The sequence below is a fragment of the Microcaecilia unicolor genome, chromosome 3 (assembly GCF_901765095.1).
Source record: "Microcaecilia unicolor chromosome 3, aMicUni1.1, whole genome shotgun sequence".
NCBI lineage: Eukaryota > Metazoa > Chordata > Amphibia > Gymnophiona > Siphonopidae > Microcaecilia > Microcaecilia unicolor.
Genome location: NC_044033.1, coordinates 156,403,457 through 156,425,060, shown reverse-complemented (window position 1 = coordinate 156,425,060; position 21,604 = coordinate 156,403,457). Strand labels below are relative to the sequence as shown.

General features: G+C 42.1%; 1 protein-coding gene across 1 annotated transcript in view; it reads left to right on the top strand.

Annotated features, from left to right (window-relative positions):
• The window catches only part of ACTN2 (actinin alpha 2), a 193,913-nt gene extending 175,442 nt beyond the window's left edge, over nt 1-18,471 (top strand). The window contains exons 19-21 of the mRNA XM_030196517.1: nt 11,605-11,670; nt 14,459-14,617; nt 17,606-18,471. Of these exons, the coding sequence (XP_030052377.1) occupies nt 11,605-11,670; nt 14,459-14,617; nt 17,606-17,764 (384 nt within the window). The 3' untranslated portion in view covers nt 17,765-18,471. The remainder of the gene's footprint in view (nt 1-11,604; nt 11,671-14,458; nt 14,618-17,605) is intronic.
• The last annotated feature ends 3,133 nt before the right edge of the window (nt 18,472-21,604 follow it).

The following is a 21,604-nucleotide window of genomic DNA, read 5'->3' as shown; positions in this document are numbered from 1 at the left end:
GTAATGTTGAACAATATAGATAAGAGGAAAGCAAACTGGAGGAAAACAACAGCACAGGTCACATGAAGAATAAAAAGAGTGTAGTAGGCTGTAGATGGAACAACAAGGCGGAGCCAAGATTGAGAGAGAGGAAGCAAATTTTATTGGACCCGATGTCCCATGTTTCTGATTCACTGCCGTTGCTGTTAATGCTTATTAGAGCAACAGTGCACAGATTTGTGTGTACTTGACAATTTGATGTTCCTACTCTGGAACTGGAACAGGAAGCTTTATTATCCTTGTAACAATGTCCTACACCTGACACAGGCATTAGTCGAAACACGGGCAGTGTCGGATCCCATGAAAATTGCTTCCTATAAATCATGGCTCCACCTCGTTGTTCTATCTACAGCCTACCACACTTTCTTATTCTTTGAACATTTTTTGATAGTCAGTGCTTAATAGAATCAAGGTGCTGTTTTACTATAAATATGGTACACCAGCCGTAGTTGGTGTAAATGCACCTAGGTGTATGTGAGAACACATAAAAACTATAGAATACTATAATTTGTGCACTCTGCCCAAAACCCACTTGTGTACACCCACCAGCAAAATATACGCATTCAAAGCTTGGCGCACACTTTTCCGCTAGTTGGTATTCAATAAGGGATCATGTACACACATACTGACACATATGCACATTCCTGCAACCTAAAACTAGGCAGCTCCATATAGGATTTACCACCATGTTCAAGTCAGTGTTAATTTACAATAACTGTGAGCTAAATTTGTAGTTGTGTGCATTGAAACTAACTACACCTTCACCCACAGCATGCGATTTAACACCCCTGCTCAGTTATCCAGTAGCCAGGTTTCCAGCTATCCATGTCACTGGAAACGCTTGCCTAGCTCCCAAAGCACTTTGCTAAACTGTAAAACTGAAATGAACATGTCCTAGAGGATAATGCTAATACTGAAGACCAGATCAGGGTTAACAAGTTGAGGATTTTTTTAGCTTTGCTGACGCAATCCCAGCCATTGTTGTGTATTGTTTTGCTGCATGTGGCTGTAACACCCAAGAATAGGGTTACCATATGGCTCCAGAAAAAGGAGGACGGATTGAGCCAGCCGGGTTTTACTTCCTTTGCTTTCAATGGAAGTAATTGAGTCAGCCGGGTTTTACTTCCTTTGCTTTCAATGGAAGTAATTGAGTCAGCCGGGTTTTACTTCCATTGCTTTCAATGGAAAGCAATGGAAGTAAAACCCGGCTGGCTCAATCCGTCCTCCTTTTTCTGGAGCCATATGGTAACCCTACCCAAGAATAGGTTTTGCCTTCCCAGGGCTCATGTGTACAGTATGACATACTACTGCTGTGTAGTTTGTGCCGAGAATGTTTTCTATGTGTAAGGAGAAAAAGGAAACCCAAAATCGTGCAGCGTGCTACTTCCAAGTGTTCTATCATTACTGTGTGGTCTTTGTAATGTCCTGTCTGAGAGCTTGCAGATCTGTAGTCTGTGCATGAAACAATGTAACATAGGCAGCCGAGACCCCTCGGGCATGCCAGTTTGAGATTACAACAATAGCACAATAATAACATGACTCATGGTATTTTCTTAAGATGGCGCACTTGGCCGCAGCTTTATTTAGAATACAAACATCATACCCTGGGTATACCCAAGCCAATCATATTTCCGTCTTAGTAGCCAACCCAGTCCGCCATCTTTAGCGAGACTGACCAATCGTTAACAGAGCTCCCCGCCGTCCAGCAAGGGCGCTCGACCGTAAGCGCAGCTATCCCAGCTGCCTATGCTTACGCCGCCAATCGCATGCTGATGCCCGGACGCCAGAAGAGGACATCCGGGCTCCGCTCTGGGGGTTTTAAGCCCCATGGTAGTCCCTCCTTTTCCGGCGGGGTGCTGAGGGGCGGGAACGTGCCCTCCGTGCCTCGCTCGCACCCCGCTGGCATCGGCGCACAGGCCCATCGGGGCACGGCGCCATGTTATTGTCGGCTCCGTGCACCCGATGGGGCACTGTGCCTTATCTTTTATCTTAATGGGCTACAGTACTTAACTTCACTATGTGCTACAGAGGCTGCCTCTATACACCCTGCTTTTATAAGCCCCATCAGTAGTTTGCCAGCACCACACCCTATCCTTAAAATGGAAAGGTGGGAGGCTTGGGAGAAATGTACAACTCTGTAGAGGACTTTAAGAACACCAACATTTGTTTTGAAAACAACCCCCTTCCTCAGTTTTCATTTTATATTTGTGTTTTAACATGTTCTAAAATGCCGAAAAAGGAAACAAAAAGAAGAGTGTCAAGAAGTTTTTTTAACAATTTTCCTACATGCATCCCTAGGTTTTGGTGGCCAATGAAATAGTGATCTCATTCCTGGCCTTTGGCGGGCTTGCTCTTCCCTTTCCTTGCACCCTCACATGAGGTTGTCACCTGACCTTGCCTAGCACTGACATGAGCCAGTCAGGGGCATAGCCAGACAACAGATTTTGGGTGGGCCTAAGCAAGAAGTACCCACTTTTCTCCCCCCCCCCCCTACCAAAATTAAAAATCTCAAGCTGGCAGGAAAACGCTTCTTTCCACCTTGGCAGTCTGCAGCAGACATGCACTGAAAACTGAGCATGTGCAGGTGCCGGTATTGTGGACAGTAGCGTTTTCGTTACCATCAGGGGGAAGTCTTCAGCTGGCAGAGCTTGGGATCCCTACCAGCTACCACTAAACATGTGCTACTGTTGGGTGGGCCTGAACCCTAAGTGGGTGGGCTCTGGCCCACCCAGGCCCACCTGTAGCTACGCCACTGGAGCCAGTCCCGCCTTTGCTGTATGATATCTATAGTAGTGATGGCAAACTCTGCCCTTTGAAAACTGCAAAAAGACAGCCATTTTCCATCCCTGATCTGTTGGCTTCTAAAACCTTTTTATTTATTTTTTTTAAGTAAGTGCACATTATATGTTTTCACACCTCCTGCCCTTCTAATGGAAAATTATTTTCCATATTCATTTGTGCAGTGACATGGTCTCACTCACACAGCACAGGTTGCTTTGTGAGAGCTGCCCTATTGGACAATTATAGTTCATGCATGAAGCTGAATTTGAATGTTCACAATGCATACTACGCTACAAGAACAAAAAAATTAAACTCAGTCTGCCAAGAACAGAAGGAAAAGGTCTAGCTGGGAATCTGCACCTGTGTGCATTTTGCTTTTGAGCCCTCAGCAGTCAGTGATTTTTTTTTTTTAACACTAACTTGCTATGGGCAAAAAAATCCAGATATTTGTCAGCAGTGTCTGGATAACGGCTGTTGCTGAATATCTGGCTGGAAAGGGCAATTCTGTAAAAGGGTGCCTTGTAGCAGCCTATTTTATAAAGGAATGTAGGTGCCTACTTTCCTTAATAGAACACTAACCTAAACAGGTGTGGATGCACCTATAACATAACATAAGAATAGCCATACTGGGTCAGACCAATGATCCATCTAGTCCAGTATCCTGCTTCCAACAGTGGCCAAGTCAGGTCACAAGTATTCTACCTGACAGAATCCCAAACAGTAGCAAGATCCATGCTGCTGATCCCAGGGACAATCAATGGCTTTCCCCATGTCCATAGGCGTAGTTTGACTGTTTCATTTGGGGGGGGGGGGGGGGGGCAAATAATGGGCGGAGCATATTAGCATATCATTTGCATATATACATATGCAAATGATATGCTAATATGGAGGAAGGAATTGAAATTTACAGGCAAAATATCACAGATGCACATTTCAAAAAGCTGACACATTTCAATTAATAAATTATGAATAAAATACTTTTATCTACCTTTGTTGTCTGATCATTTAGTTTTTCTATTCGCTTTGGTCCCAGTGTCTTCTGTTTTATGCAGTGTCTTCTTTCCAGTAGGCTTCCCTCTGCTCCCCACCCTCCCAGTCCCATCCATCTCTTGCTCCTTCCCTCTGCTCCCCACCCCTCCCAGTCCCATCCATCTTCTGCTCCTTCCCTCTGCTGTGCCTGACCTCTCCCAATCCCATCCATCTCCTGGTCCATCCCTCTGCTCCCCACCCCTCCCAGTCCCATCCATCTCTTGCTCCTTCCCTCTGCTCCCCACCCCTCCCAGTCCCAACCATCTCTTGCTCCTTCCCTCTGCTCCCCACCCCTCCCAGTCCCATCCATCTTCTGTTCCTTCCCTCTGCTCACCATCCCTCCGTCCCATCCATCTTCTGCTCCTTCCCTCTGCTGTGTCTGACCTCTCCCAATCCCATCCATCTCCTGGTCCATCCCTCTGCTCCCCCCCCCTCCCAGTCCCATCCATCTCTTGCTCCTTCCCTCTGCTCCCCACCCCTCCCAGTACCATCCATCTTCCCTCTGCTCCCCACCCCTCCCAGTTCCATCCATCTTCCTTCTACTGCCCCCCCCCCCCCGCGAAGTCCAAGATCGTGACTCCGTTTACCCCCTCTCTTCCTCCCTCCCTCTGGCGCAGGCAACAGTCTTCAACTTTTTCAGCATTCCTGGCAGCGGTAGCGATGTACACGCTGCCTTCGGTCTGCCCCGGAAGCCTTCTCTTCAAGTTCCTGTTCCCACCTATGCGGGAACAGGAACTTGAAGAGAAGGCTTTGGGGCAGAGCCGAAGGCAGTGTGTACATCGCTACCGCTGCCAGGAACGCTGAAAAAGACTGCTGCCTGCGCCGGAGGGAGGGAGGAAGAGAGAGGGGTAGACGGACACGCTCCTCTCCGTCCGCTTGGCTTCCCTGCCCTCTCTGATGTCAGAGGAAGGCGGGACGCAGACAGAGAGGGCAGGGAAGCCAAGCGGATGGAGAGGAGCGCGTGCCTGCATGTGTTTTTTTTTTTAACTAATGGCGCGGTGGCGCCTCGTCGTCGTTTGGGGGGGCATTGCCCCCCTCGCCCCCCCCAGTCTACGCCTATGCCCATGTCTATCTCGATAGGAGACTTCGGACGTTTCTTCTTGGAATTTGTTCAAACCTTTTTTAAACCCAGATACATTAACTGCTGATACCACATTCTCTGGCAATGAGTTCCGTAGCCAGGAACGGCATTAGGGGTGGGCAAACAGGGCAATTGCCCTGGGCCCCCATGTCACTGGTGGCCCCAAACCTGCCTAAAGTTGAGAGAGGGTCAATCTGCAAGCAAGCTTTGGAGCCCCCTCCCAAGCGTCTGCTCTGAGCCCCATCTTGTCCAACACCCGGAGCTTAACTATTCATTGAGGGACCATTTTAATAAGCTGCGGTAAAAGGTGGCCTGCGCTAGTTTGGCCACATGAAATTAGCGCATGCAGGCCATTTTTTACTGGTTTACATGCTTTTCCTGGTTATCCGGATAACTGTGCTGAAATTCACCATTATCCAGATAAACTGTATTTTTTTCCCTGGACTGCTGAGGTGGTCTGTAGAGATATTCAGTAGCACTATCCAGATAGTTCCACTGGATATATCTCTTAGCAACATTTATCTGGGTAGCCAGAGCTGCTATTTGGATAAATGCTTTAACATATCGGCCATGTAATTTTAACCTTACTTGAGCTAGAGATCTTTTGCATTCTGCTGATAAATTACTGATTGATATGCCTTTCATGACATCAGATTAACAGAATATTGCTCTTTAATATTTTATGTTGAGGGGACGAAACAATGAAATTCCTTACCTTTCAGTTTACGTAGTATTAGCTCGCTTCTTCAGTTTCATAAAAAGTTGAAGGCATATCTTTTTACCCAGGCTTTTGCTGCTATTTAGAGATATGTTTGATGAGATGCTGGTGTGAGCTGTTTTATTACTACTATTTGAGCTGATTGGAGTTGATTTTGTTTGTGTTTTATGTATTGATTATGTATGTGATGTTATGATCCACCTAGATTTGCAGGATAGTACGAAATACAATTTTTTTACGTAAATAAATAACTACACCACTTTTCACTGTAGTAGGCAATTAGTAGATGTTTTGTAACATACATAATGCTCACCATGCTGTATAACTTTGCAGAATTTTTGTGTTTCTAACTGTGTTTTCCTTGCACGTTTTGCTTGCATGATCTGTGGTGCAATACTAGAATGAGTATGGAATTTTGCGGCCTGAGGAGTTTAAGGCCTGTCTCATCAGTCTTGGACAGGTTGGGAATGACCTACAGGTAGTGAACCCAAAATGGCTTTTTCTTTTTCAATGCAATTCTGTTAGATTATTTCAAAGATAAAAGATGTAGAATTCAGCCTGAATGTTTTTACCTCTGTGTATATTTTTTGTAATGCAGCACCATTTTTGCCAACCAGGTGGCTCCAGGTAAGTTAGATTCAAGTACACTGTCCCTAGAGAGCTTTGAGACTAAAGCCCTCATTTACTAACATTAATGATTTAACATACATTAATTTGAGTTAAGCACAGGGTATAGGCCCTTTAGAGAATGAGTCTTGCGCTATTTAACATGCATTAATAGGCTTGTAGCTGAGTTAACTGAGGTTGAAGTGATTTGCCCAAGGTCACAAAATGTCATCAGGAGAAGTGGGTTTTGAGCTCTGGCTTCCCTTCTCAATCCACTGCCTAACCCCTAGGCTACTCCTGCACTAGAGACTGCAGGTATATCAGCAGTGAGACGTTCCTTATTGTTTTGTTTAAGTCTCTTTATTGCAAGACCAAAATTAATATTTATTTTTATTGTACTTATTAGGACTTATTTACCACCTTTATGAAGGAATTCACTCAAGGAGGTGTACAGCAAAAATAAGTCAAACATAAGCAATGGATAATTACAGCAGTAAAAATATTCAAACAGCAATATAAAGTATGGCATAGTGTACTACTTACAATGTCCAACAATAAAGTGAAGAACCCAGTGAATACTTAAAAAAATATATGGTCTCAATAATACAGTAAAACGTGTTTAAGGAAAAGACCTCAAACACCCAAATGCTTACTAAAATGTCAGTGTCTTTCACTGGGGTTGTGTTATTCATCATTGGTCTTAAAAAAACATTATGTTAATTTTATTTATAACTTTATTGATTATTCATCTCTTTCTAAAAAAATGTTTTTATGTTTCATTATTTCAAACGACCGTTCAAATATATGTTAGCAGCAAGATGGTTATCATTTGAATGAATGAAACCATTGGTTTATGCTTCAGTGTCGAGACACAACCCCTGAAGAAACTGTTAGAGTGAAACGGGTCTGGCCGCTGTTGGGTGTCTGTTAAGTGCTCAACCTTTTTTGTTGCTAAAAATATAAGGATAAGGAACAAGAATGTAGTTTAACTACTGCTGCTTTGAGAAATAGGTGTCATAATTGAACACTCATTCAAATCCACAGTGGTTACAGAATATATTCCTGTATGCCAGTTGTATCATATTCCTTCTAGAATGATATATGAACTATATCGCCAATCATCTGAAAAGAAGACCCCCAAACGGCTCTGGGTTTCCCTTCCAGATTTGTGATATTTTGAGATTAATCAAAGACAGGAAATCTTTGCATGGGAAAATGCCTCTGTACATCAGCGGACTGAATTCCTTTTAACTTTCACAGACTCGCTGAACTGACTCTTCATTGGCAAAAGTACCGATTTGATTTTGCATACTTTTTATATTTTTTGATATTTTAATTTTTTGATATTTTAAATAATGGAAGCAAATCAAACTGAAAACAAAAGAAGGACCTACATTTTACTTATCTTTAGGTCTCAACCAGTCATATTTGAACAGACATTTGAAATAATTAAAAATAATTTTTTAAAGAAAAAGATGAATAATCAATAAAGTTATAAATAAAATGAAAATATCACAAGGTTTTTTAGACCAATGATGAATAACACAACCCCAGTAAAAGACACTGAAATTGTAATAAGCATTTGGGTGTTTTGAGGTCTTTTCCTTGTGTTTTACTATATTATTGAGACCATATATTTTTGAAGTATTCAGTGTGTACTTCAATTTATTGTTGGTCATTCAAGGACATTTAGAATCTCAGATTGTTTTTTTCCATCAATTTTCACGTTCTACTTACAATATCAACACAATATGTAATAGAACATTTTAATAGACAGCGTAGGGGATAAACAAAATGGAACATATAGATAAGATAAAATAACAGAAACAAATCATAACAAAATGTGTAAAAGGAACAAAACAATAAGCAAAGGCAAGTATAAAGTATCTCAGTAGCTTTGGTCTAGTTATTATATTAAGCATCCTCAAATTATTTGGAAATTCAAAAAGAACTCCCCCCCCCCCCCCCCACCAACTAGTAACTCCACTTCCCACCCTGTTTCTCCCCTACATATTAAGAAGCTGTGTTCTTATGTTTCCTGATGATATATTCCCCAACCCCTCACAATGGACCACCCTCCCAAAAGATAAAAGAAAAAAAAATAACCTTACGGAACTTCTTTTTTTTTTTTAATAAGTTTATTAAATCATAATAATACAACCACAGAAAATGCAATACAACAGAACAAAACACACAATATGATACAGAGTGCTGAGTTCTAACCCTAAAATTAGTCCATATTGGATAGAAAAAGGTCTAAAGACTTCTATTTGCGGATAGCCAATTTATGTCCAGACAGGGAGAGTACTGCAGATTGCTCATATTTTTTATAAAGCAGAATCCAGTTCCACCACACCACCACATTAACATGGGAATTATCCTTCCCGTGCGAAATGATCAGTTTCAGCGCAACTGAAACCAAAAAGTCATACAATAACTTATCATTGTCTGTATAGAGAAATGAGATACAAACAGATTTCCATATCACATATTTAGGTAAAAAAGATTCTTGGAAACCAAAAATCTTTTCCAATTTTTCCCAAACGTCTGACCAAAATGTTACAAGAGGCGGACACTCTAAGAGTAGATGTGTGAGGGTTCCAGTTTTGTTTTTACAGGACCAACACAAATCACAACTAGAGGACCTAGACAGTTTACTCTTTCTAGGTGTCCAGAGGGCCCTGTGATACATGAAGAAGAGGGATTGAGTTATTGCAGCTGACAATCATGCCCGGGGGCTGGTCGACCAAAGGTGCGACCACTGGACATCCGACAATGTATCATTTAAATCCAATTCCCATGCATGTTGCGTGGAACTGCGTGATGTAGCAGCACTGGACCTCAAGGCTTTGTAAAACAATGAGGCTGCGTGCTGCTGCCGGCCCTGAATGTTGATAAAACCGGAAAGAATGGTCTGCTGGGATACCCCAGTTAGTGCCCACTTTTTGGAATTGACAGCACTACGTATCTGATACCAACTCATATGTGTAATACATTCAAAATAAGACTACCTGCTAGGGGCTAAGGCTTGATAAAAAATGTTTTTCTGTTTAAAAGTATAATTTGTCCCTAGCAGCTCCAACATCATGAGACTATGGAGTTGTACACGCCACTGCCTGAAAGTTGGGGGTTCACGATGAACTCACTTTTGTATTATATACTTTTTCCCCACAATGCATGCCTTTTTCACAAAATAGCATGTTTCCCTACTCTGAATTCCTAAAGCATCTGCCTTATCGGTGGAGACAAAATTATATGTTGGCCAGTTATTCTAGTTAAACAGCTGATGATCCTTTTCCAAAAAAACGTTTAAAGGACTACATCTCCAAATTAGGGCTGCATTTTGATTAATCACGCAATTAAAAGTGTATATTTCTTTTCCCACCCAGCTCCTTGCAGCTCTGGGCAAGTCACTTAACCTTCCATTGCCCAGAGTCGCATGGAGTTACAGTGAGGAAAATAATAAATAAATAACTTACCTTTAATCACAAGATTAATCACGATGACAAATTTGAATTGAAATGCAGCCCTAAAGAAATTAAAGAATAAAAAGTAATTGAAAGATAACAAATACGAAATAGAAATTGAAAAATTACAAATTAAAGAATCTAAAACAGCATGCAGAATAGCTCTAAACAGCCTTGCAGTTTTCACAGCCTACTTCAAAAAAGCAATCCTACTCCAAATAGCATGTAAAAGAGTGATATCAATCTGACACTTTAAACAAATAACAGTCTGAATACTTCATAAAAAATGCTTGCTTTTGAGTAACATAACCCCAAAGCAAGACTGGCATTCACGCAAATCTGCGGCATACACTGTCATTGGTATACTGGCTATTAAAAGCCTAAAATTGATATTTCCCCAAATGTCCGATATCCTTCTCCCATTGAGCCACAATAACTAAGTACCCATTCTTCCCTGTCCTCTTGAGTTATCCATGTATGTAATTGAGAGACCAAGAGTCTATCAGCTAAAGGCGAATCAAACCATATCCTCAGTGCCCTGCTAAAATGGGATTTGAGTCCCTCCTGTGAAATAGATTGCTTTATTTTATATCACAAAAATACACATGCTCAAATCGAGAAAAACAGTTCTTTACTTATTTGAGCTGGCATGAGGAGAGACAGTCATTTTTAGCAAAAGTAAAATTCATCTTATTTCTTCTCAAAAGTTTGTCAGTGTTAAACTAGGCTTTACTGAATTTTCCATCATTCCATTTCTTCTGGGCATGACATATGCCAACAGTTTCCATTGCTGCAGAAAAATAGACCGAACCAAATCTGACTTCAGGATTTTGTCTATCCCATTATTACAAAATATTTATATATTTTAATTAAAATTTTCAAATAATATAATATTGTTTGGGTTGATGTTCAAAGCAGTTTAACCAGCCAGAAATGGCTCCTGGCCAGTTAAAACACCTATTCAGGGCTAAGCACTAATTTTCAATGGCACAACTGGTTAGTGCCACTGAAAATAACCAGTTAGCACCGACCTAAAAACCATCTATGTGGAGGGTGTTCTGGTGGCAGAATCAGCACTTAACTGGCCAGGTTAACTGCATAAGTAAGACCACATAAAAGTCAATCTTATCTTTATGCGATAACCCATAGCTAGTTAAGTGCTCAACATTGCTGTTAGCAGGCTCCACAAACCCAGAAATTCAATGCTGGTGCTTGGACATGGCCCAACATTAAATTTCCAGGTTTAACGCCAGTGGTGGTCAACAAAACTCTGCTGCCCACTGAATATCGGGACCCCTATTTTTATCTTTTGCTTCCAGCTCTGTCTTGGAGGTATCCCGAACTGTTGATTTCCAAGGGTATTCCTAATGAACAAGCAAAAAATAGACTTGAATACATTGAAGATCTAGTATATATAAATCTGCCTCATGCATTCTAGGTAGATGTGCTTCCGGTACAGTTTGAGAGCCTCTGCTCTCAGGCATTGTAATAGTCTAGATTCCAGTGTGACTGGATTTAGCAATGTCTTAGCTGCGAAGTGCAGTGCAAAAAAATTGTTAAAAGCAACCTTTGATTACTACAAGAAATATCACTAAATTTTTTTCTCCTTGCTTTTTTTTTCTCTCCTATTCTTTGTTGTGCTCTGTGTGTCACTATTTGTTCTTGATCCACCACCTTTTCTGTTGTTCGTGTCTCATTCACTGTGGGCCAACTGCTGCTTCTTTCCTTTTGAAACTCATGATGCTTCTGTGACCACCACCACTACTTCCAATGGACGTTCTGTTCGTTGCCTGATGGGTCTTCATGGAAATGATGATGCTCTTTGGCCTCTCTGGCTTAGACACCTCTAACTCTCCTTCCCTTTGCTTTACTTTGGCCAATAGAAGAAAAATGGGTTGATGGACCATGATGATTTCAGAGCTTGCCTCATTTCAATGGGTTATGATCTGGTATGAACTGAATTCTTAATGAGATTCATTTTATATGTTACTCTGCTGGGAGTTATAATAGACCAGGATGCAAAATACTATATGAAAGAAGTATTTTTTTAAATAGTTATTTTAATAAATTGATTTCATTATTTAATGATAAGAAAATAGCTTCTTGGGGGCCCACCCGGCACCATCATGGCTGACTGGTCTCCAGCTTTTGTGTGCCACAGTGCTGCGTTATTGCATTAACTCTGCTCTGCTGGCCACAGGTCCTTCCTCCTGCCTCGTCCCGCCTCCTGTGTGAAGTACATCCTGTTTCCACAAACACAGGAGGGGATGCAGCAGGAAGAAGGATCTGTATGGCAGAGCAGAGTTAATGTGGTCCCGGCACACAGAAGCAGGAAACAAAGAATTAAGGATGTAAGCAGGCCCGGGGGGTGGGGGTACCATACATGCGTGGGAGGGGGAGGGAGGGCATGGGGGGGAGCTTGTGGGGTGTTTGCCCCTGGCACGGCTTTGTCTCTCGATGGCCGTGACCACATGCAGTGCTTCCATTCAGCTACTAGGCTGGCCCACCTTATTTGTTTCCTCACTTCACTTTTCCCTCTGTTATTCTTAAATTTTTTCATTGACTCATTCCTTCGTGTGCTGTGGCATCTCTTATGCTACTTGCAATTGGAAGGAACAAGACTAAAAATAACAGTGCACGGCACAGAAGTTCAAAACATAGGTTACATCACTGTAATCATAATTTAATTTTCATATTTAAAGGCTGACAAATCACATCAAACACTAAGGTTTACAAAAATGTATTTTTATCCCCTTTTTTTCTGTTTGGTCCCTAACACTAATGCAGCCATTAGGGGCCTTTGTTTATTTTCCCAATTCAGGTGACTTGCCCAAGTGATTCAGGTACCTTCTCCAGTCAGGAGGGATTTTAGGAAGACAGGACAATTATTGGTGTACTACTGTAATTTTAGCAACCTGTTAGCAGCACTGTTAGCAGCTAACAGTGACATATGCAGCTGTCGGTAGTCACTAGTGGTTTAGGAATGAGGTGTGAGGGTTTCGTTAATCAGTTAAAGGGGTGCAGGAACAAAAAAAAATAGTTAACCTGTGGTTTAGGAGTCCCAATGCTGCATGGTGAGAATCTATTGTGTAATGGCATCTGGGCACTCAGATTTTGTTATAGAATATTAGTGTAACCTAATGTAAGGGAGTCTATAGGACACTGCCCCTTCCCTTAAGAATACTCCCTCACGGAATCAGAACCACCTTAAGCCCCGTAGTCCTGCCCAAAGAGGAAGTAACCTGGGAGGGGTAGAGCCAGGAAGACAGCTGCCAGAAAGTATAAAAGGTGGGGCCAGAGTTGGGTTAAGGAGGTCCACTGGTCCAGGGATGGGAGAAGCCACTCTACAGCGTCTGCCTGCCAAACTGTGACTTGAATAATTGTGAGAATCCTGTTCTTGAGGCCTCTGAATCTCAAGAGATTTTATTCCTTATTTTTCTATGCCTTTGAAGTAACAGACCTCCGCTTTTGTGTTTAATAAAGAGCTTTGCTTTACCTTTGAACCCTTGTCTGGATGTCTAAAAAAAGAAAGGACAATATCCAAGTATATACAGTAATGGCCAAAATTCTAAATCCGAAATTGCGGCTCCTCTGCTCAGCCGATGAGTCCAGTTTGTAATCACCTCGAAGGGCTACCATTCAGGGTCTCCAGGAACGCCTTCGCAGTTTCTGCTGATTCAAATACCTTGTCTGAGCCCTCATGAAATACTCTCAGCAGGGTATACCAAGGAGAACTTCAGCTTCCGTTCGTATAAAGCGGTACAGATTCTTCTCGCTGTAGCCACCCTTGCCGAGTAGTCTTTGAAAGTATAATATTTTTTGGCCTTCATAGGAAAGAAAGGTACCACAAGGTTTGCAGTATTGCTTGTTTGTGTCCATAATGCAGTATTCTCATAATCACAGCACACGGCTTAGCTGGGTGTTGCCTGTGTGGGCCTACCCTGTGTGCTCTCTCGACCCTCAGAGGCCCCGACAGACTCACAGAAACAGAACAAAGCCTTGCGCCAGAAGAAGAGGACCTCGGCTGGCAAGGGTTGGGGTCCCCCGCCAGCAAAGGTAGTGGACATTAGCAGGAGGGGGGGTCGAGAGGGTTGTCGGCAGGGGGGGGGGGGTCGTCCAGGGCCAAGTCTATGGGGGCCCAGGTCCCAGTGGCCCCACGTAGCTTCGCCACTGGTGGGAACTACCACCAGAATCCTGTGGTAGAGCCGAATTGGTGTGCGGCAAGCCGTGCTTTTGTTTTATGTAAAGTGCTTAGTTAAGAGGCCCTTTTACAAATTGTCCAGAGGGAAAAGGAAAATTCACAAGCGGAGGCCTAGGTTACAAATTTAAAGTAATAATAAGGCAGGGCAGAAGGGGACAAAATTACTCTTGATATGTAAGGAGGATGTAAGTTTTCATTCATATGTTTTGTACATGTGTGGAATAAGCTTCTAGTGGAATTGAAGACAAGAGTCTGATTGTGAGTTTTAGGAAGGAATTGAAAACATGAATGTGTTGTGGTTTCTTCATGAGGGATAAGTGAAGATGTTCTTATATTGACTTTGTATCTGTGGGGCAGGGTGGGTGGGTGGGAGGGAATTTTTATAGGAGGTATTGTGTTTTTGTCTGTGTTTTGTAGTATTCCCCACTCTGTACGGTTTTTATGACCAAAAGTGGAGGGTTATAAAACTACGTATGAAATTAAATTAATTACATTGTATGTGGGTTAACTTCTATTTCTTCCTGAAACATTCCCAGGGTGAGATAGAGTTTGCTCGGATAATGTCACTTGTGGATCCCAATGGCACAGGAACAGTATCCTTTCAGTCCTTCATTGATTTCATGACCAGGGAGACAGCTGACACAGACACTGCTGAACAAGTCATAGCTTCCTTCCGAATTTTAGCTGCAGATAAGGTTAGTATGTAATGCGAAAGTGACAGTTCATCTGAGTCTTAGTTTTAATGTTAATTCATGTTTCTATACCAGGCAATAAATTTAGCATGTTTTCATAGTTTCTTAGTCACTTTTAGCTCTGCACAAGCAGCAGCTGCCTCTGCTAGTAAGAGAGCAATGTTAATTTGGTGAGGAAAGTGTGTATTTCAGAACTTGCAAAAGAATGTTTGAGTTGAATTCTGTATAATGGAAGTGCTGGTGAAGTAGTTTTAGTGAAATTTTGAGCAGTGTGATTACACTTTTCAAAATCTTTTTCTCCGACACCTAACCTTAGGAGACTATAAAGTAGACAGGAACCAGGGCACATTTAGAATGGGTTAAAAAGAAGTTTAGCACTGATGTTTGCACTAGGTGCCTATATGAGTCTTTTAAATCTAGACAAATAAATGACAGGTCTAAATTTAGAGCAATCAGATAGACAAAAATAGTAACAATTTTTTAATTTGCATCACAAACACAAAAAAATTATACAAATAGAAACATTAGCAATGAATTGACAGTGAAAGGTAGCCTTGGAACAGATTCTCTGGCAACCCATAAAGGACTAGATTCCATATATGCCATCATAAAAATTGGTTTATAGAATATGCTGAGCGCCCGTCCACACAACTAAGTTTAGTCACGGGAAGTTACGCCAAGTAAAACTTGGTGTAAATGTCTGTGCCTAAATTAGGAGTGGATTGGGTATATTCTGTAACAACGCCCATAGATTTTAGAAATGCCTATGACCCACCCATTCCATGCTCATGGCCATGCCCCATTTTCAACTATGTGACTTAGAATTTACTTGCATCAAGTTGCAGAATACACTTAAACAGTTGTGCATGCAAATTCTAATTAGTGCCAATTGCTTGTTAATTGGAATATGTCCAGATTTGCACTCGCATCATAAGTCATGCTATGTAGGATCCGGGGGAATACGGATTAGTTTTAATTTAAAAAAAAAATGTTTCATACTATATCATAGATGCCTAACATGTTTCGGTGTGATACCTGCTTCAGGGGGCTTCGTAGAAAGTAGGTGTCATAACGATATTATATACCAATCAAAGCCAAAAGGACCCTAAAAAGATAAAAACAAAACAAAGATAGAAATAGAAATAAATAAAAACAAAAACCAGAACAAAGAAAAAAAACAGGGGTTTGTTCCACAAAATAAATGCATTACTCCTGAATTCAGTCACGACGATACTAACGTCACATGCAACCTACAAAGGACAGCTTCTAGAAAAGATTATGAAAATAAAAAAAAAAAAGCTAAGCGTCTAGGGGGTCAGAAAAATTCAGACAAATGCGTCTGCTCATGAGAAACACCACCTAACCACCTGTGTAGAATACCATTCATATCTTGTTAGACTAATTGGAGATGTTACAGGATCTATGAGTCAGAAGTGGCAACGTAAACATTACAATTTAGGAGCTTTATGTTTTCAATATTGGGCTCATGTTTTATAACCTGATAATCAAAAAAAACTTCTTCAAAGTGATTCACAGTAAAACATGCATAAAATGAATAGTCATTAACATATAGCATAAAAAGGATAAGCACATGGGCTGGATAGAGACAATTTTAGATGGTGACGTTTGCAGATGTGCAATGATTTGCAACTGGCCTACAGCATTCCATGAACATTTTTGTGGCAATTTTATTCCCATTCTGTTTCAGTAACAATTTTAGCATTAAATCCTATTCCTGGAAAATTCATCAAAATAGACATGAGACCAATATCTTTGTTAACGGTTACATTTGGCTGAACTTAAGTACCTAAATATTTTAGGTACCCAAAATTAGCATCTGCTGAATATGGCCGAATGCTGTCCGCACTCCTGGATCCTTCCCACAAAGAAAAATGCAAGTCCTGGGAGATGCCATGTGGCCCCAGGCATCCCCCCACCCCCATACCTCACAGCATGTCTCTACCACTTTTAAATGTTGGATGGTCCAACAGTCCAAACCTAAAATAACATATGAGTCCAGTGTTGCACCTGCCTGAAATCCAAATTAGGGGTGAAAAGCCCCTGCCTTCTTCCTCAGTCTCCCACACAGGCTTCAGTCCTCCTAGCTAATCATTCAGTGTTGCTTTGAGAGTAAAACTGGTAATGCGTATTGCCACTATGCATGCCAGTACAATGCAAGACACTGGGAGGACATAGGCTTAAAGCCCTCCTTGTGGTGTCCTGTGTTGCTCTAATAGAAATTTGTGGTATCATACACTTTCACCTATAGCAACTTAGATGATCACATTAATTCAGACCAGTCACAGAACAATGATGTTTATTGGTGGGAGGTGGTGGAGATGAAAACAATAACGGAATTCAAACATGCGTGGGATAAACATAAAGAAATCCTGCTCGGAAGAAAGGGATCCCCCGAAGCTTAGCCAAGATTGGGAGGCAGAGCCGGTGGTGGGAGGCGGGGCTGGTGGTTGGGAGGCGGGTCTAGTGTTGGGCAGACTTATACAGTGTGTGCCTAGACAATGGCAGATACAAATCAAGGTAAGGTATACACAAAAAGTAGCACACGTGAAATTATCTTGTTGGGCAGACTGGATGGACCGTGCAGGTCTTTTTCTGCCATCATCTACTATGTTACTATGTTACATACACTAGTAAAGTAACACATGATGCTTAGCTAGAAGGACCAAATGCTCTGTCCTTCCAGATAATCTGATCTGCGGTGGCCATGGGATTACTGGGGGGGGGGGGGGGGGGGGTGATTTCTGTTCCTGATTTAGATGGTAGGAGGGGAGCCAGTCTCACACCTGGCCTTTGCTTTGGATGAGTGGGCAGATACGCAAGTGCTATCAGACTGCATTTTAAAAGTGGTGGCAGTAAGGGGAGGTGTGCATGGCTCCCAGCTCTCATCTCCTACTAAGTTGCTGTCATGTATTTCTAAGACCACTTTGAAATCACTATTTAAATTTTCATGTATGTATGTTTTCTTTCCAGCCTTATATTCTTGCAGAAGAACTACGCCGAGAACTGCCTCCAGAGCAGGCCCAGTACTGCATCTCAAGAATGCCTCCTTACACCGGCCGTGGGGGTGTCTCAGGCGCTCTGGATTACAGCTCCTTTTCATTAGCGCTCTATGGGGAGAGTGACCTGTAGTGGGTCAGTCCAGCTGTATATGAGACAAATTTGGTTCAGAGTTTTCTTCTTAAAACCCTTTGAAAAAGCTAATTTTAAAATGAGTTATCAGAATACAGTAGGTAAATGTCATTATATAATGGCTAGCAGTTTAAAATAGCTAGAGAGTATTACCAAGTGTGAAAGATAGTCTGGTAGGTTATATTTAGCTTCAGCTAATCATATCCATGAAGTATTGGAATGAATTTGTATGTGAAACCATGAAGGAACTCGCTCAAGGTATATTGAATGGGAAGGATCCACACAGGAAAGAGAGAACAATAGATCATTTTTACTACAAGCGTATTACATTTTTACAACTCAAAGAGCATGTTTCATTAATTTGGGGAGGAAATCATGCATAATTTCTTGATATCTGTTTAAAGATGCATGCCAAGAGTAACATTGGTTTGTTTGGTAACTGTTTCACTTGGGGCATTTGGGAGATTTTGTATGTCTTCACAAACAAGCTTTTATTACCAAAGAGAATTATTTTCTGGAGGAAGAAGTCTCAACTCAATAAAACAACTTTAATCCATCAAACATTGGTGTCTAGTATTGTTGGATTTGCAACAAATATTTTTGTGATAGGAGTACAGAAGTATTATAAGGCGCAGCAACACGTGGAATTGATTGTGTATAAGAACCACTTGTAGAATTAAAAATATTATGTTTAGTTTTTAACAATATACATGGATTGTATCTGTCTTATCTTTCTGGTTTCATATTTCATCGATCTAATGCAGTCTTCACTATAGGCTTGTATAAACATATTACAGTGTCTGTCACCATCTGCTTTAAGAAAGTTAATTTTTTTAAAGAAGAACCTGTTTTAAGCATATAACTAGTATGTGGAGTTCTTTACCGCTAAATCTTAGGGTTGCATTTTGATTTAAAATTTTAATTGCGATTAATCACAAAATTAAAGGTGGGGTAGGGGGTGGGAGAGAGGGAAGAGAGCAAGAGAGATGATATACCTGGGGGCAGATGGGAGGGAGGAAGATATACTGGAAAATGGGAGGAGGGGGTTCCTTGGGGATCTGGGCCCCCTACTTTGCCAGAGGACATGCTCAGGGACTGCTATCAACGGCAGCTGAATATATGCTGCTGATTTCCTCACTTCTGAGGCAATATGAGGAGGAAGGGGGTGACTCAGGCCCCAGACTTCTTTGGCTGGGGGGCTTCAGCTATCCCACCAGCCATTGAACAGGTGCTGCAGCTTTGGAGGAAGCCTGAGCCCAAAGTGGGAGGCATAGGTCCCCAAAGGATCCTCCTCCTATTGTCCAGCATCTCTCCCTCCCCTCTACCCCAGGTGCATTATCTCTCTTCCATCTCTCGCATCACCCCCCCCCACCCGAGTCTAACGCCTTTCTTTCTTCTTTCCCTCCACCCTCTTCACTCCCAATTCCATTATTTTTCTTCCCTTCCTCCCTCCGAATCCAGCATCTCTTCCTCTCTCTACTTGTCCCTCCATCCTTCTGTCAGTCAGTTTGGTATCACTCCCTCCCTCTCTCCTCCCTCTGCCCCCCCCCATGCACAGTCTAGCATCTCTCTCTCCCCAGTCCTGCCCGTGGTTCCGTAAAACTCAATCCCCCCCATTAAAAATCAAGTGTTCATTCCGGCAGCACCATCTGCAGCAATATCATAGGTGGCCAGCACCAGGCCTTTTCCTCTGACCCCTCCCACCCTTGCATAAACAGGAAGTTGCATCAGAAGGGGCAGGATGGATCAGAGGGAAAGGCCTGGTGCAGGCCAAAGGCAGTCTATGAGTATTGGTGCTGCTGGAGCAAAGACTTGATTTTTATCAAGTGCGCTGGAGGGAAGGGGGAGTGAGAGAGTTTTACGGAATCATGGGTAAGGCTGAGAGGGAAGGGAGAGATACTAGACTATGCATGAGTGATGAGTGAGAGAAGGGAGGGAAACGTGCAGAGATTAATTTTTGTAATCGTGACTATTAATCATCACATTGATTGAGGTGTTAATCGCAATTAATGTGCAGCCCTGCTTACTGAGATTAATTATCAAACTTTTAAGAAGTTGCTTAAGATGAAGCTATTTAAAATATTTTTCACTTGACTGAAAATGTTTATATTTGTTTTGCTATGTTAGGAATGTTAACATTTTCACTTTTGTAACCCCCCCCCCCCCCCCAAGCCACTTTTCGCTAGAAGCGGTATAGAAATTCTCATATTATATTATGCTATAAACATGACTGCAGCCAGGGTCCCCCCTGTCCCCCTGGTTTCCCAGGAATCTGCAGCTCTAGTAAGTGCTGCAGAAATTTTTGCTTCCTACAAAGTGGCAGGAAATGGTTACACTGTCCTGCTTCCTCCAGCCACTGTTCTTGCCTGTGCCATAAGCATCTAGCATTTGCAGCTTTCCCATCCTCAGGACATGCTTTCCTCAGTTTCTCCAAGCATCCTGGACTGCTATTTTCTGATGTGTTTCCCATCCCATGCCCTCACTCTGGTTGATCGTCTGCTCTCACCAGGTAAATGAGCATTGCATCCTGCCCAGCCTGCAGTAGTTGCTGCTCCAGCCTTACCAGCAACCATTGATTGTTGTTGATATACTGTTCTGTTCAACACCATGGTGTTACAAAGGGATGTGGAAAGTGCCTTGGGGGTAATTCTAGAACAACTTGCCTATATTTAGGTGCTTATGTGGCACCTATTCTATAGAGAAAAGTAAGCACCTATTTTCCTTTATGGAGCATTAGCCTAATAGATGAAATACATGCCTATAATTTAAGGCTTGGTCACTTATTCTAGTCCTAGAGCTGGTGTAAGCACTTGTACCTAAATGCCAGAGATCTATAATTTATATACATGTGGGTTGCACCCATATTCCACCACCTGTAAAGTGCATGCTATGTAAGATTATGCATAATTACAGAATAGAGCTTAAGCAGATTTTTGGCATTTTGTGTGTCATTCTAAAGGGGTGTAGCCAGGAAACAGATTTTGAGTGGGCCTAGACATATCTCAGCTGGCGGGAAAACGCTTCTTTCCACCTTGGCAGTCTGCAGCAGGCATATGCTGAAAAGTGAGCATGCACAGGTGCCGGTATCGTGGACAGTAGTGTTTTTATTACCGTCAGAGGGAAGTCTTCATCTGGTGGAGCTTGGGATCCCCACCAGTTACCACTAAATGTGTGCTACGGTTGGGTGGGCCTGAGCCCTAAATGTGTGGGGCCCATCTCTATTTGTTCACACCGGAGCTTGCAAAGGCCTCTCCGGTACTATGTAAGCCACATTGAGCCTACAAATAGGTGGGAAAATGTGGGATACAAATGTAACAAATAAATAAACTACTACATTCATAATTGATGCATCAGTGTTAGCACCCATTTTATAAAACTGCCCTCCTTGTGTAGAAGGAGGAGAAGAGATGCAGGTGTAAGAGGTGGGAGATATGATTAACGGTGTGAAAAGGAGAGGGTAGAAAGATGAGCAGTGAAATGGTGGTTTGAGAATGGATGTGGAAGGAGGAAATTAGATTTGTTTATTTATTAGTATTTACTGCCTTTTTGAAAGAATTCACTCAAGGCGGTGTACAGTAAGAATAGATCAAACATGAGCAATAAGCAATTACAGCAGATGAAAGGGAGGGTATGGAGAGGCAAAAGTGAACAAATCTTTATGGAGTGGGAAGAAATATAGGAGGGAAGAGATGGAAGGGCAAGAAGAACAAGGGATGAAAGACTGGAGGGGCAGGTCGCAACCAAAAAAGTAGCTAAAAGGGGAGGGGGAACTCTGCCGGTGCAAGGGTTTCTGGCGCTCCCCTGCAAACCTATAAATTGGCACTCTCAGAAGATCATAGG